This window comes from Felis catus, chromosome D4 (genome assembly GCF_018350175.1).
Source record: "Felis catus isolate Fca126 chromosome D4, F.catus_Fca126_mat1.0, whole genome shotgun sequence".
In the NCBI taxonomy this organism is placed as follows: Eukaryota; Metazoa; Chordata; class Mammalia; order Carnivora; family Felidae; genus Felis; species Felis catus.
Window position 1 is genome coordinate 81446639 of NC_058380.1, and position 27344 is coordinate 81473982.

The 27344-nt window shown below is 41.1% G+C and overlaps 3 protein-coding genes and 1 long non-coding RNA gene across 11 annotated transcripts in view; 2 read left to right on the forward strand and 2 right to left on the reverse strand.

The window, feature by feature from the left end:
- The window catches only part of LOC111559126 (olfactory receptor 1L8-like), a 397653-nt gene that overhangs the window by 18793 nt on the left and 351516 nt on the right, over window positions 1-27344 (reverse strand). The gene's annotated exons all lie outside the window — the stretch shown is intronic.
- On the forward strand, window positions 5579-7102 carry LOC123381806. The gene is made up of 2 exons (XR_006589249.1): window positions 5579-6246; window positions 6960-7102. It is a non-coding gene; the product is annotated as an uncharacterized LOC123381806 (long non-coding RNA).
- LOC109493962 (olfactory receptor 1J4-like) lies at window positions 8464-11230 on the forward strand. Its single transcript, XM_019816493.3, has one exon. The coding sequence runs from the start codon at window positions 9153-9155 to the stop codon at window positions 10161-10163; it is 1011 nt and encodes a 336-aa protein (XP_019672052.3). The 5' UTR covers window positions 8464-9152; the 3' UTR covers window positions 10164-11230.
- LOC111557539 (olfactory receptor 1L8-like) overlaps window positions 22105-27344 on the reverse strand; it is a 356757-nt gene continuing 351517 nt past the window's right edge. For all 3 annotated transcript variants that reach the window (XM_045043967.1, XM_023242687.2, XM_045043968.1), the window contains one exon: window positions 22105-23779. In XM_045043967.1, coding sequence (XP_044899902.1) covers window positions 22633-23577 — 945 coding nt within the window. In that variant the 5' untranslated portion in view covers window positions 23578-23779 and the 3' untranslated portion in view covers window positions 22105-22632. The remainder of the gene's footprint in view (window positions 23780-27344) is intronic.

Here is a 27344-nt window from a genome sequence, read left to right on the forward strand (position 1 = left end):
AATTTTGGAGATCTACCAATGTTCTGGCCCTTTACTTCTGACTCTTTCCATTGTACACATGCAGCACACTTACTATGTTTCCCTAAATGTCCTCTAAATCTTTGTTACCATGAACAACATAAACTCAGATATCCTCATGCCTACAAAGTGTTTTATTTATTTATTCATTTATTTAAAACATTTTTAATGTTTATTTATTTTTTACAGAGACAGAGAGAGAGAGACAGATTGAGAGCAGGGGAGGGGTAGAGAGAGAAGGAGGCACAGAACCTGAAGGAGGCTCAGGTTCTGAACTGTCAGCACAGAGCCCGATGTGGGGCTTGAACTCATGGACCGTGAGATCATGACCTGAGGTGAAGTTGGACACTTCACCGACTGAGCCACACAGGTGCCCCTACTTACAAAGTGTTTTGAATTATTCATCAAGACATTGAGAATGGACACATTGGATAGGCATTTTTTAAATAGCAGTTCAAAGAACCACCATTTGTTTATTCATTTGTTCATACAACAATTAAATGCCCACTTTGCAGCTGGTTAGTATCAGGCAAATAATTAAGTATCTTTACATTTCAGTTTTCTTACCTGTAAATAGCTATACTAATATTTTTCCCCATAATATTTTTATGATGTTTTCATTTAAAACATGTGCTTAAAGCATTTAGAATGATTCCAGGGACAGAGTAAATATTTGATACCATTGTCTTTTCCCCATCACTGTTGGTGCCAATGACTTTTTCTCTAACTAGGCATTTGTACATTTTCTCAGAAGTAATGAATCTGAATACTAAAACAACACGAGTCCCCACACGTTAATGCTTTTATGGCCAGATTAACCTTAATATGAATTTACAAAGCTTTCTTAGATGGTGTATTTGTCCATATTTTGAATAATCTGAGAGTGAATCAGTAATTAAATATTTATCTCATACAGGTAGAATTTTGTTTAATCCTCACTGCAAACGTGTGAGGCATAAGCTATATTTTTTTTATTTGACTGAGTGAGAAAGAGCATGCAAGTAGGGGAGAGGCAGAAGGAGAGGGGGAGAGAATCTCAAGCAGGCTCCATGTTTAACGCAGAGCCTGATGCAGGGCTCGATCCCACGATGCAGGGATCATGACCTGAGCCAAAATTAAGAGTTGGACACTCAACCAACTGAGCCACCCAGGTGCCCTGGCATAGGGTATTATTATTCCTATTTCCTTTTTCTAATGAGGAAGCAGATTCAGAGATCAAATAATTTGCTAAACTCATACATCAAGTAAATGTCCAAAAATAGGTTTCAAATTCAGGATTAACTCTGAATCTCAAGATTTAAGTATTAACCACTTTTCATCTTCTCATATTTTTATAAAGCTATAAAATATGTCTGAAACAATCATGCACAGGATCAATTTTTTTTTCCAATTTCATCATTTTCTATTTTAGCACATACACATCCCACACATTTTGTTTCCTTAAAAGTTTCTCACCCCATGTTAAAAACAGACCTTTGCTGTTATGGTGGGATATCTTTTTTTTCTGTGTTAAACAGATTGCAGAATTTGAAAATTCTCATATGTGTGATTGGCAACAAAAATGGGGAATTTGGTCTTGGATGGCTGGGGCACTGTGTGTATATTAAGTCAAGGGTGTGGTAGAAAGTGCAATGGACTTGGAAGCACAGGTGGGGGGTGTACTTGACCTCTATTACTTGTGCATTGAGTGATTTTAGATATTCTAAAGAGCAAATAGAACATATAAGTGCAGTTTGTAAAATATACATCAGCAAAAATAAGTTATTTATGAAGGGGATACCTGGAGAGAGTGAGATGAAGATTTAAAGGGATCAAGTAAGGTTGGGTACCACTGTGTCTCATCTGGGCTGAGTACGTGGCAAACTAGAAAGAAGCTTTGGAAGTGAGAATCTGAGGGAATCATTCTCAAAGCGTGGGATGTGTTAGGGAGGGGGACTTTTGTGTACGTATGTAGCTTTTCCACTACACTCCCCATATCTACTTATTGGGAATCTGATTCCTTAAAAACCATGGTATAGGGTACCTGGGTGGCTCAGATGGTTGAGTGTCCAGCTCTTGATCATAGCTCAGTCATACTCTCACTGTCTTGGGATCGAGCCCCACTTTGAGCTCTGTGCTGAGCATGGAGCCTGTTTGGGATTCTTTCTCTTTCTCTTTCTGCCTCCCCTCTGCTCATTCTCTCTCTCTCTCTCTCTCTCTCTCTCTCTCTCTCTCTCTCTCTCTCCTTCTCTCCCTCTCCCTCTCAAAATAAATAAATAAATAAATACCCTCCTCCCAAATCATGGTATAATAACATACTGGCATAGGGATCAAATAGGGTGATCATAAAATACAAAGCCAGACTTAAATGTTAGGCTGAACTCTCATATACTGTGTCCATGTGATTTTGGGAGCTAAAGGAGCTAAAAGGAGGCTCAAATAAGTACCCAGGTGAGGTGGATGGTCAGGTGGGCAGCCAGCATGCTGGTGTTCACTGTCCATATCCAGATATCGTTTCACCCTTTCCGGTTTAAAAAAATCTTTTCTCCCTCCTGAACCCCTTTTCCAAATTGGTTAAGTTTATCTATCCATCAAAGCTGATCTTTGACCTTCTAGCCAGAGATAGCAAGAGGGGTTGGGAGGAAGGAGGAAAAAGCAGATAGGCAGATTGCTCTAGATTCCAGAGGGAAAAAGTTTTCTGATATTGCCTCACATCCCTATTCCTCACCCTCTGTCTGTCAGCATCCTTCAGTTGTTCTCTGTTCTGCAGAAGGCAGAGATGCCCAGATTCACTGTAGCAGGAACTCTCCTGGTCGGGGAAACTCTGTTGGCTTCTCATGAGTTTGCCTCTGCTCTCCTGGACTCCTTTGGGTCCTTGCTGGGCTGAGGAAGCTACAGTGTGTTCATTCCAACCGGACCCCTCAAGAGAGTTTGCACTGTGACCTCTCTCTCAATACAGAAATCACAATGGCAACCGAATTGAGCAGAGCTGCCCTTAGGGGAACAACAAACTCCTGAGGCCACCTTCTGAAGATAGAGGTTATTTCCAAGCCTTTCAAACTTACCATAACATCTCCAGGGCATGCTTTAGTGTCCTCAAGTATAGAGTAATCAACGGGGAGGACGAGTGTGTGTGTGTGTGTGTGTGTGTGTGTGTGTGTGTGTTTGGTTGAGTAGGGAGTGTTACAGTTTGGGTTCTGCAGGAACCTGACTTTCAGATGGAGATTAGCCTGTGGGGCATTTATTAGAGAGGGCTGTAGGGATCCACATCTGTGGAAGGGAGAGGAAGAAAGCAGAGTTGGGCAGAGGGAGAAGTTGGGTTGTGATACAGTCCTCATGAAGGTCTCAGCTGACCCTACTGGGAGCTCTGGAGCTAGAAAATTGAGGGGGATGGCTTTTTATATCCTCATGTTGATCACTGGGTGTACGCTGCCCTAGGATGGAAGAATGTTTATGTGAAGCAGTTTCTTTCAGTCAAGGCTATCCCCAAAAAGAGCTTAAAGCTGAGGGCTACCTTACGAGGCACACCTTGATGAATTATAGTGGATCATCATTCATTTTTGACCTGCAATTACACAGTGAGCTGATCTATTTATGAACCATGCTCAGGAGTTTTCTTCCTGTCAGCTGGTTATAGGGGATATTCTGTGCAGCCATAGCTTTCTGATCCCTCTCCTAGATCACTGGGTTTCTATAAATGATACTGGTATAATGGGTCCCCTGCATTTTTGCAGTGATTATCTTTCACCCTCAAGACTGTACATGTCTTTCTAAGGCTCCAACTTGCTAGTAACTTTTTGGTTATCTGATCCATTTACCATGGTGTCATTGATACAGTGGACCAGTGTGATGTTCTGTGGGATACCTAGATTGTCTGCATGTTTTACAACGATATTATGACAGAATTCAAGAGAGTTAGCAGAACCCTGGGGAAAACCATATACCATTTCCATTCAAAGCACACGCAAGCTGTTTCTGATCCTTTTGTGTATTAGAGGTGGAAAAGAATGCATCCACCAGATCAGTGGCTGCAAACCATGTAGCTAAGACCACATACTAGTCCTCAGTAGCAAATATACCACATCTGGGAAGATGGCTGAGATTGAGGCTACTCCTCGGTTGAGTTTGCAATAGTCCACTATCACCTTCCAGGGTCTGTTTTTTGTAGGGACTCAACTGGTGAATGAAGGAGAGAAATGATGGCTATCCTCTCTGGCATGCTTTCTCTGCCATTCCCCTCGGATTATTATTTTTGATTTATTGCCCTGACTTGGTGATGGGCAATTTCAGAGGATCCCCAAAGGTCAGGGATTCAATGTTAGGGATGTGCCAACTGCCAAGCATTCTTTGTAATTATATTTAAGGAGACGACTGAAGTCACACAGTGAGTCTGCAGATTAAGTGGACCCACTGTATAACCGATTTGGCCAGCACTCCATTTAATACCTTGTCCCCATTTGCATCCTCTCTAACAATGACACCATGACGAATTTCCCCCCATATAAATTTGCCCAAGTGAATGGCTATAGGTACCTCTGGGGAAGGACAGGGAGAATCATGAGTGCACTCTCTGTGGTGTTGCATGGCTTTTCCTTCTTGGGACGTGGTCTCTCCATCTGTCTAAAATCGAGCAAAGGACTAGAATGTTTTATTGAGTACACTCAGTCTCCTCATTCATCCTTGATTTTCTTTGTTCATAGAGATGGAACAGTACCCCTTACTGGTTGCTGATCTATTTTCTCACAGCAACCCTATCTCCATATTTTTCCCAGGTGAGGATTCCTTGACTGGCACTCTGACCTCACCACTTGTGATGGTTAATTTTCTTTGTGAAGTTGGCTGGGCTATGGTACCCAGTTACTTAACCAGATAGTAATTCAGGTGTTGCCATGGGGTATTTTGTTGTTGTGATTAACATCTACAATCAGTTGACTTTAAGTAAAGGAATATAATTTAAGTAAATGAATAAAATATTTTATAAAGTAAATATATGTAAGTAAAGTAGAATAATGTTAAGTAAAGGAGATTACTCTTATTTAATCAGCTGAAGGCCTTAAGAGTCCAATAAAAAAATGAGATTTTTTGGAGAAGAGACTCTGCCTCAAGGCAGCCTGAATTTCCAGCCTGCAGATCTGTCTGCCCTGTGGATTTTGGACTTGTCAGCTCCCACAATGGCATAGGCCAGTTCTTAAAATCTCTATCTCTCTTCCTCTCTCTGTCATATATACATTTCTGTGATGGCATATATTACCATTATTCTGACTTTCAGAAGAAAGGAGACCCATTATCAAAAGCATAAAATGGAAAATAAAGTCTTGTGTTCCTGTTTCCCATCCACAGTCTGCTACTAGCATAATTTAAAATTAAATGAAGACTTGGGTTGGTATGTTACAAACTTGAACAGTTATTAAAGTGAATGCTTCATTTGGCAAATTCATTAGGATGTTTGTCCCTTAGGCCAGCTTGTGTTTAGGAAACTGGCTGGGTTTAGTGCTTTAGCACCAGTATCTCATTTAATGCTGACAATAACCTTGCAGTCAAGGAACTGTTACCACCTGCCATAGGTCTGAGGGAGCAGAACGTAAGTCCCTTGCTTAGATGACCCAGTGGCAGAGCTTGTACTGATCTCAGGTCAGTCTGTGTCTAATGCGCTGGGATCAATCTCACCATTTGACTCTTTCCTGATCAAGCCTCAGCTCCTGCCCTGCAGAGTATCTCAGGGGAGTGAGGAGACCTGCAAGCTCTCGGGTGGCAGTGGAATGCTTGCTCTGATGGAAGCCAGGTCTTAAATTTGGGAGTCTGCAAGAGCCAGGTCTTATCCTGTTTTGGCCATTCTGTAAGGTATGGAAAGGCTGCCCCCATAGCTATTCAGAAGCCAAGGTGGCCATGGTCACTTCTGCTCTTCATGACATCAACATCAAGGACACCTTCTCCTGGGACTTGTGACTCAGCTCCTCTAGTTCCTTCACAGGTTACCTCCCAAGGGAAAGGCCAGAAACTGGGCAATTAGCCTATATAGGCTTCTGCTCTCATCAGAAGCTTGGGCTGTTCCCCCGGGGTATTAATCTTGTTGGTGAATGAGGATCTTCTTGCCCATTTTTCTGCTGCTGGAAAACAGGGATGACACCTTCACAAGGTCCCTAGGTCGTGAGAAATCGTTCCTTGGATACCAGGTGTCCTGAACAAAAAGTGAAGGCCCAAGGAACAACCTCGACCAGAAGTGTCTGAGCTCACCAAGGAATGTTGCAGGTTAGAGGAAGATGGAGAATTACCACCTGGCACTGGATGTGTATTTTTTTGTGTTGTTTGTATAACCCAGTGCACTTAGTGGTTAACTGACTCATGTACCAACTCTGTTCATGTAGACAGGGTTTCAATAGATTATGGAAGGAAAACTCTTCTTGGTCGTGTGTATGTGTGTGTGTGTGTGTATTCGTGTGCTGTTTACGCTTATGTTTGTGTGTGGTGTATTTGCATTGCTGCACATGTACCTATCTGCAGATAGTATGTGCTTTTTTGTGTGGGTTGTGCTTTGTTTGGATGACTGTGATGTTTATGTATTGTGTTGTGTGCCACAGTGTTTTATTTATCCGTTGTGTGTAAATTCATGTAAAAGTAACACAAACCCTAATTGTGTTTTACCTAGAATGAGTTTATGTCATGAAGAGAATGCATATAGATCTGAGGTCTGTGATGGTGTGCATGTGTGTGTGACTACATGTGTGTTTTCACATATAAAACACTCACACTCTATTTTAACCAAGAATGGGTATAGAAGGGAGAGAACTAAAACCATGATAAGGCAACATGTGTGTGTGTGTGCATAGTTTTGTGTGTATGTCCATGGGTGTGTGTATGTGCATGGGTGTGTTTGTGTATGATGTGTGTGTGTATGTGTATGTGTTGGATAAACAGTCTGATAGCTACATTCTCCTCTTATGTCTTATCTCCTTTTATTTCAGACACAGATATCCAGCTCCAAGAAGAGTCATTCTCAAGCCAGGTTGTAAGCCATTTGTCCATGTGATTTGAAGACCCCACAGTGCACTGAGGGCACTTTTCTTCATTGGCCTTCCAAAACGCCATATTTCTACTCTTTGAAAAATTTTGTTTCAATGTTTACCTCTTTTTTTTGAGAGAGAGAGAGAGAGAGAGAGAGCATGAGTGGTGGAGGGGCAGAGAGGGAGACACAGAATCTGAAGCAGGCTCCAGGCTCTGAGCTGTCAGCACAGAGCCCAACTCAGGGCTCGGACCCACAAACCGCGAGATCATGACACAAGATGTGAGACCATGGCCTGAGCCAAAGTTGGCTGCCCAACCGACTGAGCCTCCAGGTGCCCCAACCATATTTCTACTCTTGAGAACATGGTAGTGGTTAAGTGCTTAGGCTCTGGTGTCACACACATTTTATTTCAAATTCTTATTTTGACACTTCATTTTGGACTGTGGGCTCAACCTCTGTGAGGCTAAGAAGGCTGAACTGTAAAGTGATAGGAATATTCCACCCAGTATGTGGCATGTGATAAGCATGCACTAAATGGGTGCTAGCATCATGATTATTCCCTAAAGGCATGAGATTTTAAACTTGCTAGTCACTTCTTGACTGTTCAGAGTATTTTGTGCAAAGGCAGGGGAAACATCCAAACAGTCTCTTTCAAACTCCAGCAGACAGCTTCCCTTCCTCTTCGTGAGGCATGTATCCAGCCGTTTCTTTCACACAGGGTTGGCTTGCATCAGGGTTCTATTCTTCCTGGTCCAATCGTTGAAGGTGAAGATTCTACTTGACACAAAACTTTTGGATTTCACCCCCAAAATGCTTGAATTCCAAAGAGAAGTTTTATCCAATGAATGTCACTGGGCAGCCACGGATCAGCAGAAGGTTTAAGTCACTGCCCTCCATCTGGTCCCACTGACTGAGATGAGCTCAGAAATGGCTGAGCTCATCTGTGTTCTTTGAAGAGACTCTTCTATCAGATCCCTATCGTTAGAATGATGCTGTCTCACTGGGTTCCATCGTAGGGCTTCTGTATGTGGCCTCTAAGTCTGATTTAATTCCCAGCAAGGGAGCCTGGCCTTTAGTGTAAAGACTATCAGAATCTCTATGCTTTGTATCAGAGTCTATCAAGCACTACATGCCATGGAGTATGTGACTTCACACCTGTTTCCACTATAGTAAGATGAAAGAATTAACTGCTGGAATTTCTGCTTTACAGGCACTCAATAAATGTTTACTAATTAATGTAATTAAGTGCATGTGCAAGACCTTTGAAAATTGTAAAGTGTGGTGTAAGTAGGTGACCATACATTCTGGCTTGCCTAGGAAAATCTTGGTGTAGACCTATTGTTCTGGTATAATTATTATATAACTTCTCTCCTCAATCTTTTCTAAAAATTATTTTTAGAGGGAAAGGGAGAGTGCCTGGGCAGAGGGAGAGAGAGAGAGAAATCTTAAGCAGGCTGCATGCTCAGTGCAGATCCCGACGTAGGGCTTGATCCCATGACCCTGGGATCCTGACCTGAGCCGAAATCAAGAGTTGGATGTTCAACCAACTGAGCCAGCCAGGTGCCCCTCTTTTCACTCTTAAAGCATACTGGCTTGGATAAGATAATATAGGGTCATCATATGTATGAGTATAATTAGGCAATCAAGCAGGTGGCTGGGGTAATTTTGAAGCCCTGAAACAATTCCAAACATGGACTAGAATATTCTGCCAAATGAATGAAGGGCAGGAACAGCAGAATGCTGAAGAGTAGGATCTCTGATTAGGGTGACAAAGAGAAAGTCCCCAGGGTCATTCAGGAAGTAAATTATTGAGGTTGGAGTCCAATTCAAGATTTTTAGCTACAGGGCCCTAGCTCCTGATCAGTACTCTATATTGTGCTCAATAATTGTGAGCTCTAAGGAGGAAGAGGATCGCATATTTTATTTTCTGTTTTATTCTCAGTGCCAAGAAAGTATCTGGAACATGGTCAAGTAAGTAAAGAAATTTATGCTGGCCTCCTTTGAAGGAAATCTTGTTTGCTGTTGGAAATCCGATGTACTCTGTGACCACAATGGGGCAGATAGAAGATTCAGACAGCAAAATGTGTGGTGTGTCTGAATTTTGATACAGTTTCCAGGAGAAACAGCATGTGGCTGTAATGTACACATAGTGATGATAACCACCATATCTCAGTCCCTGACACTTCCTACTCCTTCCATCCCCAGCAGAGATAAGAACAACATGAGGCCTAAGAACCAGAGCAGCATGTCCGAGTTCCTACTCCTAGGGCTCCCCATATGGCCAGAGCAGCAGGGCATGTTCTTCACCCTGTTCCTGGGCATGTACCTGACCACGGTGCTGGGGAACCTGCTCATCATCCTGCTCATCAGGCTGGACTCTCGCCTCCACACGCCCATGTACTTCTTCCTCAGCCACTTGGCCTTCTCTGATATCTCTTTCTCATCTGTCACCGTCCCAAAGATGCTGATGAACATGCAGACTCAGCACTTATCCATCCCCTATGTGGCATGCATTTCCCAGATGTATTTTTTCATATTTTTTGTCTGTCTTGACAATTTCCTTCTTGCAGTGATGGCATATGACAGGTATGTGGCCATCTGTCAACCACTCCACTACACCACTGTCATGAGGGAGGAGCTGTGTATCTTACTGGTGGCTGGATCCTGGTTCTTCTCTTGTGCCCATGCCCTATTGCATGCTCTCCTTCTGTCCCGCCTGTCCTTCTGTGCTGACAATACCATCCCTCATTTCTTTTGTGATCTCACTGCCCTTTTGAAGTTGATCTGCTCAGACACCTCCCTCAATGAGCTAGTTATCTTCACCGAAGGGGGAGTCTTTGCCTTCCTGCCATTGTGTGCTATTTTGGGCTCTTATATTCGCATTGGGGCCACCATCCTAGGGGTTCCCTCCATCAAGAGGATCTGCAAAGCCTTGTCTACCTGTGGCTCCCACCTTCTTGTGGTGTTTTTGTTCTATGGGACTCTTGCAATGATTTACTTCATTCCTTCATCAAACAATTCCAAAGTCAAAGATATAGTTGTTTCAGTTATATATACAGTGGTGACACCCATGTTAAACCCCTTTATCTATAGCCTGAGGAATGGGGACATGAAATTGGCTCTGGGGATACTTTATAGGAGGAAAATTATTTTTTCTAAGTAACAGTTACTCATATTCTTAATTGTCCTAGTGATGTTTCTAGAGACACCTCCTTGAAAAATTGTGTAGCTGACTGTTGTAGATAGCAAAAATGGCCAAATTACTTCACTGCCCCTCTTATAAATGTGGTTTGTTTCCTTACCCACTGAATCGGGACAGGACTTCTGACTGACTTTGACTAATAGATTCAGTGAAAGTGGTGTGAGATTTCCAAGCCTATGTAGACTCTGTTCCTTCTCCTCTTGGAACCTTGAGACCACCATGTGAAATAGTCCAAGCTAGGGTGTGTGAAGATGGGGGCCATGTGAGGGAGAACCAAGATGCTCCAGCTAACAATCAACCAGCTCCCTGGTGACCTGGTAGGTGACAGCAGAAGCATGAGTGAGCCCTTGTTGTGATCAGCTGAACCAAACCCAGATGAGAAACCCTATCCAGCTAGCACATTCCCTGCTCAAATTGCAAGTGCATGGAATTGTCATATAAACAAGTGGTTGTTGTTAAGCCACTAAATTTGGGGATGGTTTGTTATGCAGCAAAAGCTAACTGATACATTGCCTTTGTTTCCTTGTTTTCTTTGATTTCAATGGTCTCTCCCCCCTTTTTGGATCCCTACTTGGATTGTATTCCCTGCCTATTTTTCAGGTTATGATCTCCATAACCTATTGCCTTAGCCTTAGGTACCTTATCTTGTCCTCATTATTCTCCCATAAGCCTTGCTATATGGCATTATCAGCAACTCTCATTTTTGTCAAGTCAACATTTTAAGGTATGACCTTATCTATCTGAAGAGAAATAAATGAATTGCTGTGATATCAAAACACATGAACTTCTTTTTCTGAAGGAAGGTTACAAGTTCTGTTTCTTCTTGAAGAGAAACAATCTTAGACTAAGATTTGTGGTCTAAATTATATTGCATTTTGTGTAAGTTATACCTTCTGACCCCTTAACTTACTGATGCCAAGCTAAAGAGATAAAAATTCTCAAATGTGAGGGGCGCCTAGGTGGCTCAGTTAAGTGTCTGACTCTTGATTTCAGCTCAGGTTACAATCTCATGGTTCGAGAGTTTGAGTCCCACATTGGGCTCTTCGCTGACAGTGTGGAGCCTCCTTGGGATTCTCTCTCTCTCTCTCTCTCTCTCTCTCTCTCTCTCCCTTGCTCCCTACCCCTCCCTGTACTCTCTTTCTCAACAAATTAATAAACTATTGGGGCAATTGGGTGGCTCAGTCGGTTAAGCGTCCGACTTCAGCTCAGGTCACGATCTCGCGGTTGGTCTATTCGAGCCCTGTGTCAGTCTCTGGGCTGATGGCTCAGAGCCTGGAGCCTGCTTCCGATTCTGTGTCTCCCTCTCTCTCTGCCCCTCCCCCATTCATGCTCTGTCTCCCTCTGTCTCAAAAATAAATAAACGTTAAAAAAATTTTTTTTTAAATTAAAAAAAATTAATAAACTATAAAAAGTTTTTAAAAGAGGACTTCTTAAATGTGATATGCTACTTGTTTATAGAACAAAACTAATATCTGGGCCATTATAGCTGAGTTAGTGTTAAGGTTTGTGCAATATATTTTTGATAAACAAAAAGGCATAAAAATAGTTAATATGACACTGAATAATGAATAGAATTATTGAATCACTATATTGAACACCTGAAACTAAGATAACATTGTATGTTAACTATACTGTAATTAAAACTAAAAATGGTAAATAAATGCTATTGTTTGTATAAAAAATGACTAATCTGAAATTTAATGATAATTCATAGTGTGTATAAATTTATGTAAATGAGATAACAATAAACAATTTAGTGTTTTTGTCCTTTTGTCTATCATGTCTATAGTTATAAAAAGTAAGTATTGCTCTAAGTGTTTAAAGTAAAGAAGTTGAGACTGCATTTGTAATATATTTGCTAGTTACATATTGTGTCTAAAAGTAAAACAATTGCAAATATGTTGGCTTTAGTATCCTTAAGTTAGTTTTTGCCTGTGCCAAAAAGTCAGCAGAGAGGCACAGTGCATTAAATCTCATTCCCAAATTCCCTAAACCAATGTAGGATGTATTTTTTTTTAACTGGAAGTTTCTTTGTGGGGACAGCTTATTTACTTATGCCTTCTTAATTCTAGGTTACAACAATGGGTTATCTTTTGCTCCACAAACAGCATGACCTGATTTCTACAAAAGAAAACTATAAATGTATATAAAAATAATTGATTTTTTTTGACAGGTATTTAGGACGTGTTTCCTGGGCTTATGGAAATTTCTAGAAGAGAATAAATCAGGCAGAAATATTTTCCTTTTGTAGAGCTTATATTCTAGTAGAGGATGACAATGAAAATAAACATAATATGTAAGTAAACTTCATGGTTTTAAGTGCCACAAAATGCAACACTGTGAAGAAATCAGGAATCCAGGGCCTAGGCTGCTATTTTAAATAGTGTGATGAAGATTGGTCTCACCAAGAAGGGGCTATTTGAGCAAGGAATTGAAGGCATCAGAGAACGGAGCTACAGGGATATTTGCAGGAAAAGCATGTCAGGGAGCAGGTACAGCAGCTGCAATGCTCTGAAATGTGACAATGTCAGCTATGTTCCAGGAACAGAAAGGAGACTGGTCACTGAAGAGGAGTGAGCATGTAGAAGAGCAGAAGGAAGGTGGTCCAGTTTCATTCTTCTGAATGTTGCTGTCCAGTTCTCCCAGCACCATTTGCTGAAGAGACTGTCTTTTTCCATTGGATATTCTTTCCTGCTTTGTCGAGGATTAGTTGGTCATATATTTGTGGTCCCAATTCTGGGTTCTCTATTCTATTCCATTGATGTATGTGTCTGCTTTTGTGCCAATACCATACTGTCTTCATGATTACAGCTTTGTAATACAGCTTAAAGTCTGGGATTACGATGCCTCCAGCTTTGGTTTTCTTTTTCAACATTACTTTGGCTATTCAGGGTCTTTTCTGGTTCCATACAAATTTTAGGATTGTTTGTTCTAGCTCTATGAAGAATGCTGGTGTTATTTTGATAAGGGTTGCATTGAATGTGTAGATTGCTTTGGGTATTATCAACATCTTAACAATATTTTTTCTCCCAATCCATAAGCATGGAATGTTTTTTTAAAAATGTTTTAATCTTTATTTTTGAGAGATAGAGCATGAGCAGGGGAGGGGCAGAGAGAGAGGGAGACACAGAATCTGAAGCAGGCTCCAGGCTCTGGGCTGTCAACATAGAGCCCGACACAGGGGTCAAACTCACAGACCACGAAATCATGACCTGAGCTGAAGTTGGACGCTTAACCAACTGAACCACCGAGGCTCCCCAGAGCATGGAATGTTTTTCCATTCCTTTGTGTCTTCCTCAATTTCTTTCATAAGTATTCTATAGTTTTCAGCATACAGATCTTTTACCTCTTTGGTTAGGTTTAGTCCTAGGTATCTTATACACAAAAATAAATTCAAAATGGAGGGAAGATCTAAATGTGAGAAGGAAAACTATCAAAATCCTACAGGAGAAAACAGAGAGTAAACTTTTTGACTTAGGCTGCAGCAACTTCTTACTTGACATATCTGCGGAGGCAAGGGAAATAAAAGCAAAAATGAACTATTGGGACCTCATCAAGATAAAAAGCTTTTGCACAAAGAAGGAAACAATCAATAAAACTAAGAGGCAACAAATGGAATGGAGAAGATATCTGCATATGATACATTGAATAAAGGGCTAATATTCAAAATCTATAAGGAACTTACCAAACTCAACACCCCAAAAAACAAATAATCCAGTGAAGAAATGGGCAGAAAACACGAGTAGACAATTTTCCAAAGACATCCAGATGGCTAACAGACACATGAAAAGATGTCACCATCACTATCATCAGGGAAATACAAATCAAAACCACAATGAGATAGCACCTCACACCAGTCAGAGTGGTTAAAATTAACAACTCAGGAACAACAGATGTCGGCAAGGATGAGGAGAAAGGGGAACCGTTTTGCACTGCTGGTGGAAATGCGAACTGGTGTAGCCACTCTGGAAAACAGTATGGAAGTTCCTCAAAAAATTAAAAATAGAGCTAACCTACAACCCAGCAATTGCACTACTAGGTATTTATTGAAAGGATACAAAAATACTGATTTGAAGGGGGGGGTACATGCACCCCAATGTTTACAGCAGCACTACCAATAATAGCCAAAGTATGGAAAGAGCCCAAATGTCCATTGCCTGATAAATGGATAAAGAAGATGTGGTGTGTGTGTGTGTGTGTGTATAATGGAATATTGTATATATATATACACACATATATATGCAATATATATATATTATATACATATGTAATATAATGTATATATTACATATATATAATGGAATGTGTGTGTATATATATACATATATAATGGAATATTATTCAGCAATGAAAAAGAATGAAATCTTGTCATTTGCAACAATGTGGATGGAACTAGAATACATTATGCTAAATGAAATAAGTCAGTCAAAGAACAATAAATATATGATTTCACTCATGTGGAATTTAAGAAACAAAACAAATGAACATAGGGAAAAGAGGAAAAAGTAAGATGAAAATAGAGGGGGAGGTAAAACATAAGAAACTCTTAAATATGGGGAACACACTGAGGGTTGCTGGGGGGTGTTGGATGGGGTTGATGGGCTAAATGGTGGATGGGCATTAAAGGGGGCACTTGTTGGGATGAGTACTGGGTGTTATATATGTGATGAATCACTAAATTCTACTCCTGAAACCTATTACACTATATGTTAACTAACTTGGATTTAAATAAAAGAAAAAAAGAAATATTCACTCATCTGAAGGTCACAAATACATACATACATTTATATATATGTACATATGTGTGTGTGTGTATATTCTGTTTTCTTTGATAAATATTAGTTTTACCCCTCTCATTTAGGTCTATGAGCCTATTGTGTATGGTGTGAGTAAGGGGTCAAGGCTGATTATTTCCTACGTGCATATCTAGTTGTTCCAGCATAATTTATCAAATGGCAGCTTCTTTCTCCATTAAATTGCATTTGCGCTTGGGCAAAAATCATTTGATTATATAAATAAGGATTTATTTTGGGTTCTTTATTTCTTACGCTGTTTTATTATTTATTTATTTGGTAATCTAATATATTAATAGGTTTATATGAGCTATATATATTAATTTAAAGAAATTCAGATGTTACAACCATGTATTAATTGGCAATTCTCTCCCTGTCTCCCCCACTGACCTTTCATTCTTACTCTAGTGACTATACACATACACAGATTTGTACAATTAAAAAAAAATGAATTCATACTTTTTTACTTGTGCCACATCTTGATTTTCCTACCTAATGGCTTTTCAAAGAAGTATAGACAGAAGATGGTGGCGTAGGAGGACGCTGGGCTCACCGCGTCCTGCTGATCACTGAGATTCCACCTACACCTGCCTAAATAACCCAGAAAACCACCAGAAGACTAGCAGAACGGAGTCTCCAGAGCCATGCACAGATGAGAGGCCCACAGAAGAGGGTAGGAAGGGCGGAGAAGCGGTGCGCCCTCCACGGACTGGCAGGAGGGAGCCAGGGTGGAGGGGCGGCCTGCCCGCCAAGCAGAACCCGGAGTCTGGCTTGCAAAAGTGGAGGGGCCTGATGGAGTGTGTTCTGACAGCAAGTGGGACTTGACATCTGGAAGGTTATAAGCTAACAGCTCTGCTCGGAGAACGGGAGGGCTGGAGGTAACTGGACGGAGAGTTGTTGAGCACCGGGATGACAGAACTCAGTTTGGCGGAGAACAAAGCCGCTTGCCAGTGCCATCTCCCTCGACCATCCCCCAGCCAAAATCACAAAGGGAACCAGTTCCTGCCAGGGAACTTGCTTGCACCGCGCAAACACCCAACACTGTGTTTCTGCAGAGCCACACCTCCGGCGGCGGGTCTGACTCCCTCCCGCTGGTCGCAGGGACCCTCCCAGAGTGGTTCACCAAAGGAGAAGTGAGCTGAGCCTGACCCTCCCGCCCCCATGCACCTTGCATATCCACCCCAGCTAATACGCCAGATCCCCAGCACCACAAGCCTGGCAGTGTGCAAATAGCCCAGACGGGCCACACCACCCCACGGTGAATCTCACCCCTAGGAGAGGGAAAGAGAAGGCACACACCAGTCTGACCACGGCCCCAGCGGTGGGCTGCGGGCAGACATCAGGTCTGATTGCGGCCCCACCCGCCAACGCGAGTTATTCAAGACAGCACAGGGGAAGTGCCACGCAGTCCCGCACCACTCCAGGGACTATCCAAAATGACCAAATGGAAGAATTCCTCTCAAAGGAATCTCCAGGAAATAACAAGAGCTATCAAACTGATCAAAAAGGATTTAAATAATATAACAGAAAGTGAATTTAGAATAATAGTCATAAAATTAATCGCTGGGCTTGAAAACAGTATAGAGGACAGCAGAGAATCTATTGCTACAGAGATCAAGGGACTAAGGAACAGTCAGGAGGAGCTAAAAAATGCGATAAACGAGCTGCAAAATAAAATGGAAAAGACCACGGCTCGGATTGAAGAGGCAGAGGAGAGAATAGGCGAACTAGAAGATAAAATTATGGAAAAAAAAGAAGCTGAGAAAAAGAGAGATAAAAAAAATCCAGGAGTATGAGGGGAGAATTAGAGAACTAAGTGATGCACTAAAGAGAAATAATATACGCATAATTGGTATTCCGGAGGAGGAAGAGAGAGGGAAAGGTGCTGAAGGTGTACTTGAAGAAATAATAGCTGAGAACTTCCCTGATCTGGGGAAGGAAAAAGGCATTGAAATCCAAGAGGCACAGAGAACTCCCTTCAGACATAACTTGAATCGATCTTCTGCACGACATATCATAGTGAAACTGGCAAAATACAAAGATAAAGAGAAAATTCTGAAAGCAGCGAGGGATAAACGTGCTCTAACTTATAAAGGGAGACCTATAAGACTCATGACAGATCTCTCTACTGAAACTTGGCAGGCCAGAAAGGAATGGCAGGAGATCTTCAATGTGATGAACAGGAAAAATATGCAGCCGAGAATCCTTTATCCAGCAAGTCTGTCATTTAGAATAGAAGGAAAGATAAAGGTCTTCCCAAACAAACAAAAACTGAAGGAATTAATCACCACTAAACCAGCCCTACAAGAGATCCTAAGGGGGATCCTGTGAGACAAAGTCCCAGAGACATCACTACAAGCATAAAACATAAAGGCATCACAATGACTCTAAACCCACATCTTTCTATAATAACACTGAATGTAAATGGACTAAATGTGCCAACCAAAAGACATAGGGTATCAGAATGGATAAAAAAAGCAAGACCCATCTATTTGTTGTCTATAAGAGACTCATTTTAGACCTGAGGACACCTTTAGATTGAGAGTGAGGGGATGGAGAACTATTTATCATGCGACTGGAAGCCAAAAGAAAGCTGGAGTAGCCATACTTATATCAGACGAACCAGACTTTAAATTAAAGGCTGTAACAAGAGATGAAGAAGGGCATTATATAATAATTACAGGGTCTATCCATCAGGAAGTGCTAACAATTATAAATGTCTATGTGCTGAATACGGGAGCTCCCAAATATATAAAACAATTAATCACAAACATAAGCAACCTTATTGATAAGAATGTGGTAATTGCAGGGGACTATAACACTCCATTTACAGAAATGGATAGATCATCTAGACACACAGTCAATAAAGAAACAAGGGCCCTGAATGATACATTGGATCATATGGACTTGACAGATATATTTAGAACTCTGCATCCCAAAGCAACAGAATATACTTTCTTCTCCAGTGCATATGGAACATTCTCCAAGATAGATCACATACTGGGTCACAAAACAGCCCTTCATAAGTATACAAGAATTGAGATCATACCATGCATACTTTCAGACCACAATGCTATGAAGCTTGAAATCAACCACAGGAAAAAGTCTGGAAAACCTCCAAAAGCATGGAGGTTAAAGAACACCCTACTAAAGAATTAATGGGTCAACCAGGCAATTAGAGAAGAAATTAAAAAATATATGGAAACAAATGAAAATGAAAATACAACAATCCAAATGCTTTGGGATGCAGCGAAGGCAGTCCTGAGTGGAAAATACACCGCAATCCAGGCCTATCTCAAGAAACAAGAAAAATCCCAAATACAAAATCTAACAGCACACCTAAAGGAAATAGAAGCAGAACAGCAAAGACAGCCTAAACCCAGCAGAAGAAGAGAAATAATAAAGATCAGAGCAGAAATAAACAATATAGAATCTAAAAAAACTGTAGAGCAGATCAACGAAACCAAGAGTTGGTTTTTTGAAAAATAAACAAAATCGACAAACCTCTAGCCAGGCTTCTCAAAAAGAAAATGGAGATGACCCAAATAGATAAAATCATGAATGAAAATGGGATTATTACAACCCATCCCTCAGAGATACAAGCAATTATCAGGGAAAACTATGAAAAATTATATGCCAACAAACTGGACAACCTGGAAGAAATGGACAAATTCCTAAACACTCACACGCTTCCAAAACTCAATCAGGAGGAAATAGAAAGCTTGAACAGACCCATAACCAGCGAAGAAATTGAATCAGTCATCAAAATTTTCCCAACAAATTGGAGTCCAGGACCAGATGGCTTCCCAGGGGAGTTCTACCAGACGTTTAAAGCAGAAATAATACCTATCCTTCTCAAGCTATTCCAAAAAATAGAAAGGGAAGGAAAACTTCCAGACTCATTCTATGAAGTCAGTATTACTTTGATTCCTAAACCAGACAGAGACCCAGTAAAAAAAGAGAACTACAGGCCTATATCCCTGATGAATATGGATGCAAAAATTCTCAATAAGATACTAGCAAATCATATTCAACAGCATATAAAAAGAATTATTCACCATGATCAAGTAGGATTCATTCCTGGGATGCAGGGCTGGTTCAACATTCGCAAATCAATCAACGTGATACATCACATTAATAAAAGAAAAGAACCATATGATCCTGTCAATCGATGCAGAAAAAGCATTTGACAAAATTCAGCAACTTTCTTAATAAAAACCCTCGAGAAAGTCGGGATAGAAGGAACATACTTAAAGATCATAAAAGCCATTTATGAAAAGCCCACAGCTAACATCATCCTCAACGGGGAAAAACTGAGAGCTTTTTCCCTGAGATCAGGAACACGACAGGGATGGCCACTCTCACCGCTGTTGTTTAACATAGTGTTGGAAGTTCTAGCATCAGCAATCAGATAACAGTAGGAAATCAAAGACATCAAAATTGGCAAAGATGAAGTCAAGCTTTCACTTTTTGCAGATGACATGATATTATACATGGAAAACTCAATAACCTCTACCAAAAGTCTGCTTGAACTGATACATGAATTCAGCAAAGTCTCAGGATACAAAATCAATGTACAGAAATCAGTTGCATTCTTATACACTAATAATAAAGCAACAGAAAGACAAATAAAGAAACTGATCCCATTCACAATTGCACCAAGAAGCATAAAATACCTAGGAATAAATCTAACCAAAGATGTAAAAGATCTGTATGCTGAAAACTATAGAAAGCTTATGAAGGTAATTGAAGAAGATATAAAGAAATGGAAAAACATTCCGTGCTCATGGGTTGGGAGAATAAATATTGTCAAAATGTCAATACTACCCAAAGCTATCTACACATTCAATGCAATCCCAATCAAAACTGCACCAGCATTCTTCTCGAAACTAGAACAAGCAATCCTAAAATTCATATGGAACCACAAAAGGCCCCAAATAGCCAAAGTAATTTTGAAGAGGAAGACCAAAGCGGGAGGCATCACAATCCCAGACTTTAGCCTCTACTACAAAGCTGTAATCATCAAGACAGCATGGTATTGGCACAAAAACAGATACATAGACCAATGGAATAGACTAGAAACCCCAGAACTAGACCCACAAACGTATGGCCAACTCATCTTTGACAAAGTAGGAAAGAACATCCAATGGAAAAAAGACAGTCTCTTTAACAAATGGTGCTGGGAGAACTGGACAGCAACATGCAGAAGGTTGAAACCAGACCACTTTCTGACACCATTCACAAAAATAACTCAAAATGGATAAAGGACCTGAATGTGAGACAGGAAACCATCAAAACCCTAGAAGAGAAAGCAGGAAAACAACTCTCTGACCTCAGTCGTAGCAATTTCTTACTTGACACATCCCCAAAGACAAGGGAATTAAAAGCAAAAATGAACTACTGGGACCTTATGAAGATATAAAGCTTCTGCAGAGCAAAGGAAAAAATCAACAAAACTAATAGGCAACCAACGGAATGGGAAAAGATATTTGAAAATGACATATTGGAAAAAGGACTAGTATCCGAAAGCTATAAAGAGCCCACCAAACTCCACACCTGAAAAACAAATAACCCAGTGAAGAAATGGGCAGAAAACATGAATAGACACTTCTCTAAAGAAGACATCTGGATGGCCAACAGGCACATGAAAAGATGCTCAACGTCGCCCCTCATCAGGGAAATACAAATCAAAACCACACTAGGATATCACCTCACGCCAGTCAGAGTGGCCAAAATGAACAAATCAGGAGACTATGGATGCTGGAGAGGATGTGGAGAAACAGGAACCCTCTTGCACTGTTGGTGGGAATGCAAATTGGTGCGGCCACTCTGGAAAACAGTGTGGAGGTACCCCCCCAAATTAAAAATAGTATCTACCCTATGACCCACCAATAGCACTGCTAGGAATTTACCCAAGGGATACAGGAGTACTGATGCATAGGGGCACTTGTACCCCAATGTTTATAGCAGCACTCTCAACAATAGCCAAATTATGGAAAGAGCCTAAATGTCCATCAACTGATGAATGGATAAAGAAATTGTGGTTTATATACACAATGGAGTACTACATGGCAATGAGAAAGAATGAAATATGGCCCTTTGTAGCAACGTGGATGGAACTGGAGAGTGTGATGCTAAGTGAAATAAGCCATACAGAGAAAGACAGATACCATATGTTTTCACTCTTATGTGATCCTGAGAAACTTAACAGAAACCCATGGGGGAGGGGAAGGAAAAAAAAAGAGGTTAGAGTGGGAGAGAGCCAAAGCATAAGAGACTGTTAAAAACTGAGAACAAACTGAGGGTTGATGGGGGGTGGGAGGGAGGGGAGGGTGGGTGATGGGTATTGAGGAGGGCACCTTTTGGGATGAGCACTGGGTGTTGTATGGTAACCAATGTGACAATAAATTTCATATACTGAAAAAAGTAAAAAAAAAGAAGTAATAGACATCCATTTTATTCTTTCAACCTGCTGCATATTCTTACATTCTATGTGATTAACCATAATTAATTTCTCTATTCTTTATTGGTAGGATTTTAGGTTGTTCTGAATTTTTATCTGTTATAATCTGGGAATGACTGAAAAAATCTCAATATCCAATATATATTTATGACAATATTTCCATAGATTAGACTCCTCAGAGTGGGAATTTCTAGAATGAAGCATTCAATCACGTATTTTTAAACATATACCTTTGAAGATAAATGGGAATAAGAAATGTCCCAATCTCCCCGCTGTGGAATGGATAACTTTCAAGTAATTTCTCTTGGTTCTTGTTCTTTCTGGCCATTCCCATGTGTTACATTGTATGGTAAAAAAAAAAAAGCAGGAAACTAAACAGAACAAAAGCACAACAATTTAATAAGGATATAAATTTAAGAGAGGAGTAAAAGTGGGGCACCTGGGTGTTCAGTCGGTTGAGTGTCTGACTTCGGCTCACGTCATGATCTCATGGTTCATGAGTTCAAGCCCCACTTCAGGCTCTGTGCTGACAGCTCAGTGCCTGGAGGCTGCTTCAGATTCTGTGTCTCCCTCTCTCTCTGCTCCTCCCCTGCTCACACTCTGTCTCTCTCTTGAAAATAAATAAAGATTTAAAAAAATTTAAGAGACGAGTAAGGGTGAAAATTTTTAAGGAAGGAAACGTTTTTTGACCGAGAAAAATGGGGAATTATAAAAATCCTCACAATGAGAAAAGTTGCTAAAATGTAATTCTCCTCCTTCCCTTCCTTCTCTGCCTCCATTCTTTTCCACATGAAATGTCTGCAAAGACATTCAAAAGCTACAAATTCAGTAATCATTTCCAGCAATAGGCTGCCACGTGAAGGGTTTTGGAGGGTAAGTCTCAATAAAAGGAGAGCAATTTGTTCAGGAAATATTTGTGGGAAGAGAATTAGTTTCAAGCAGTATTTGGAGGATGAGGTGACGAGTCTTCATGGGGAAATGGAGGAATGGTGAGGAAGAGTATCACGATTTTAGCAGAGAAGGGGACAATTGGTGGGCTGTCATCAATGCATGTGAGCATCCACAACAGCCTTGTCTCACATGGGTTAAAAAAGCTCATCTCCAACAGTTCAGTTGTTCACCAAGATCTAGCAGATATTAGATTCAAGTGAAGCAGATTCCACTTGTGGGTTTGTCAAGAGGGTGCTGCCTGGGATTTCCTCCTGCCCATCAGCTTCCTCAGGCCCTGTTTCAGGTCTTTGTTTCTCAGGCTATAGATAAAAGGGTTCAGCATGGAGGTAAGAACTGTGTAGACAAGTGTTGCTATGTGGTCCCTGGCAGTGTAGGTGGACAGGGGCTGTAAATAGACATAGAAGATGCTTCCATAAAAGAGGGTTACCACAGTGAGGTGAGAGCCACAGGTGGAGAAGGCTTTGCATTTCCCAGCAGCTGAGGGGATCTTGAGAACTGTGATGAGGATTCGTATATAAGAGAAGGTGATGCACAGAAAGGGGGTCACCAAAACAACTGAACATTCTGACATTATCACAATTTCATTGAGAAATGTGGAGGAGCAGGACAATTTCATCAGGGGACTGAGGTCACAGAGGAAGTGATGGATAACATTGTTGTCACAGAAGGTGAGACGATTCAGTAGCAGTGTGTGTAGGAGTGAGTGGAGGTGAGGAAGTGAGCAGGAAAAGGCCACCAGCAGGACACAGCGGTGGTGGTTCATGGTGGTGACATAGTGGAAGGGGTCACAGATGGCCACATAGCGGTCAAGGGCCATGACCGCCAGGAGGCAGCTGTCAGTGTTGCCCAGAGCATAAATAAAATACATCTGTGTCAGACACCCAGCATAGGAGATCGTCTTCTCTGACAGGAAGCTCACTAGCATCCTGGGGACAATGGTTGTTGTAAAGCAAATGTCAGTGAAGGACAGGAAACTCAGGAAGAAATACATGGGGGTCTGGAGCTGGGGGTCAGAGTGGATGGCGAGGATGATGAGCAGGTTCCCTGTTATGGTGACCAGGTACATGGTGAGGAAGAGGATAAAGAGTGGTTTCTGGTCCCCAGGCCGGGAGGAGAGTCCCAGGAGGATAAACTCGGAAACACTGCTGGTTTGGTTGACTCTTTCCATTGATTTGGGTCTACTTATATACAAGATGACTTATTTACCATACTGCAAGTCCAGAATCCAAATCCTCAGAACCCAGCAAGTCTTGTTTTTTCTGTTTTGTTGCAATTAGTTGTTCTGTAGAGACAGCTTGTAAGTGTCATGGTCCTTGATGTATTTCTCCCTTCCCAAATCCATGGGCATCACAAGGGCCTTATACTGAAGGCTGGAGGGACAGAAGAAGAATTTGCCTTTAGAAACCATCAGAGATGGACCTTGTTGATTGCAGTTCATTAGTTCTTATTCTGTGCAAAGCCTGTTCTCTTGTTGGGGATGTAGTGATAAAAACAGGCAAATTCTTGCCATTGTGTAGCTCGTGTTTAGTTGGGGAGACAGATCGTCAACAAACAACATAAAGCAGTATATAACGGATGAAGGTGAATGGGGAATGGAGTGGAGGTATTTTTGGTACCGGAGGTCACAGGACACTTATTTCCTATCAAAGGAAACCCAGTGGTGGCATTGTAAAGTTCAAATTTGCATTGACTTGGAAAAAAATAAGGGTTTGCCAAAATAACCAACAGGGAAAATCTGATGGGAATGTTGAACCTGTTTCAACAAAGTGGGCTTTTCCTTCTCTGGACATAGGATGAAGGGTTCATCCTCCTTAGTTCATGGTATGCTATCATCACCAGTGTAAGTCTCCCCTTTTTTGTAAATTGTTTTTCCTTTCTTTAACTCTATGTTCTGAATCATATTTGTACAGGATGAGAATCCATTTGTACAGGATTATTGAATCGTTGGGTATTCAACAATTTTTTGTTGAATCTTTATAATTCGCCTTTCCTATGTGTATGCAAAACTATCTATGAGAAATATGTTAATTTTCATATATTAACTGTTGAGATATCTATCTATCTATCTATCTATCTATCTATCTATGCTTTCTCTCCAGTCATATCGAGTTATGGACAATATCACTTTGTGATGGACAAAAAAGTGGTCTCCACTTATTGCTACTACAAACATCTCTGCAATGGGAGATCTTGTATAAATAAAGTGTTTTCAAACAATTTTTTAGAGTCTTATATTTACCCATACCTTCTTAATGGACATATCACATAGGGATTTTAAAAATTTTTGAGATATTGGTTACTTATATATTCCTTGCTACCATAAAAATCTCTATAGTCACCATACTTATATATCACCAAAATTTTTAAAATAATTTCTTTTTCTTAAGTTTTATTTAAGTAATCTCTACACCTCACGTGGGCCTCAAACTCATAAGCCTGAGATCAAGAGTCACATGTTCTTCCAACCGAGCTATCCAGGCACCCCTAAAATAATTTCCTTGGAAACAGTATAGTCTTTCATTCTTTTTGAATAATCCCATGCATTGGAATTTTCATGCATTAAAGATGTTATTATATATTAATATATGAATTCATTTAACAATTAAATGTTGTATTTACATTAACAACTAAATGATGTCCTGTACATCAGGGTAATTATAGGTAATAGCACTGCACTACATACCCAAAACTCGCTAAGACAGTAAGTCTTAAATGTGCTTACAACTTTATCATAAATAACTAAACATCTTTACACCTCAGATTCACCATGTATGATATTGGACACAAATACATGCATGCTCATGAGGATTTAGTGAGAAATGCATCTACACTCAGGAGAGAGACAAGCATATTATGAACACTCAGCAGAAACTCTTGATCATCATCAATCCCATTGTTGCTTTCCCTTATCTGCTATGACTGGTTGTCCTCAAAATCAATTAACTCACATGCTTGAAGTATCATATGCCTCACTGCCAAGTTGTCAGACTAACCTCATGATTTTGTAAGATCTTATGGAAGGATGATTTGTTTAGGCATTGAATGATCTGAGTGAACCAGTAGTTAAAGTTAAAACAATAACCAATATTACTGAAAATGTACTACATGTCGAGCTTGTGCTAAGCACCTCACAAATTCCCACGATGAGGGATCACAACGTATGTGTTGTTATCAGAAGCCTGAGGCTTAGAGTGAAGTGGTTTGCTCAAGGTCACTAAGTAAGTGAGTAGCAATCAGGATTTGAACTCCAAGCTGAATCACTCTGAAGCTCATGCTCTTAACCCTCAGGCTACACCTCCTCATGTCTCGTATATATACTGTCTGTCACAATCACACACAGGCACTGTTTTCCTCACTGTGTCATTTCCTAAATGACCTCCCTTTCTTTCCCTCTTAACTAACAATCTTTCTTTTCCCATGTTCAGAATCTATCCTTGTAGTGGCTAAAGAGGTGACCGATCTTGCTGTGTTACACAGATGGTGGATTTGAAATATTGAACATCTATGATTAATTGGCCAACATCAGGTGGAAAAAATTGGCCATGCATGTCTGGGCCATGTCTGTCATGGGCTGTGGTTGGTGCTGGACAGTGTCCTGGAGTTAAGACAAAAAATGGGGGTTTGATTTGTCCTTGGTCACCTGCTCACAAGCTGATTCCTGATGTTTTATGAATAGCAAATGAGACACCATGTCTGCAAGACAGTTTGTCAAACACAGGCCAATATTAAAAAGTGAGCCATCTGTGAAAAGGCTGCCTGTGGAAATAAGAAATTCGTGGAGATTTGGTTTAATTAATGATGTTGGGTGATCCAGGTCATAGATGTGAGGATCACCTACTATGATAACTAGAAAGAAGAAAGGTTTGAACCTGAGAATCAAGAAGAACAGTTCTCAAAACATAAGATGAATGACTGAGGCTGGGAATATAATAGTTTTGTTTTGTTTTGTTTTCTTCTTCACTTTTCCCTCCCTGCCTCCCTCCATCCCTCCTTCCTCCCTCCTTCTTCCTTCCCTCCCTCCCCCTTCCTTCCTTCCTTCCTTCCTTCCTTCCTTCCTTCCTTCCTTCCTTCCTTCCTTCCTTCTTCCTTCCTTCCTTCCTTCCTTCCTTCCTTCCTTCCTTCCTTCCTTCCTTCCTTCCTTCCTTCCTGTGTTTTACTTCTAGCAAAGCACACAGTGTAGATGGTCTAGAGGTCAAACTGGACGGACTAAAAACCAAAAGCCAGGTCGAGGTTTTAGTCGGACACTATGACTGCTTAATCCACAAAATATTTGAAATTCTCAGGGAGGAAAGAGTAAGTGCCAGAGGTTGGAGGGAAGCTGGCCAAGAGGGTGGCCAGCTTACCAAAGCTCACCTCCAGATCCAGATGCTGTTCTTGCCTTCCACTTTCTCCAGATACTGGTCTGCACCACATCTGCTACTCAGATGCAAGTCTGCTTCTCAGCCAAGCACAGCCCCCTCATGTTTCTCCCATGCCACTCTGGGCTGATTAACAAGGAGAGGAACAGGAAAGGAACAGGAGCTGATGTGCTACTTGGAAGGGATAGCACGTTTCCCCTCACTGGCCTCCAATCCCTCAAGTCTGGCCCCCAGCATGTTGCTGCTCTCCTAGCTCCCCATCTCAGAAGGCAGAGACGTCTTGACTCAAGGGGCAAGGACTGTCTTGATGGTGGAAGCCAGACTATCTCCTGAGTCAGCTCTGCTCTGCTGGCCTCGGGGGCCCTTGTTAGGCTGAAGGAGTTGTGGTGTGATGACCTCTCAAGGGAGCTGATCCTGTGCTTGCTGTAAGCAGATGAAGCAGACTGGAAATAACACCCAGCATTGCTGACTCGAGGGGATAGGGGAGCCCGGAGGCTTTCTGTTTTGATGTGGGGCTCATCCCAGAGCCACTTAATCTCACTGCAACATCTCAAGGGTGTGCCTTAGTTTCCCCAAC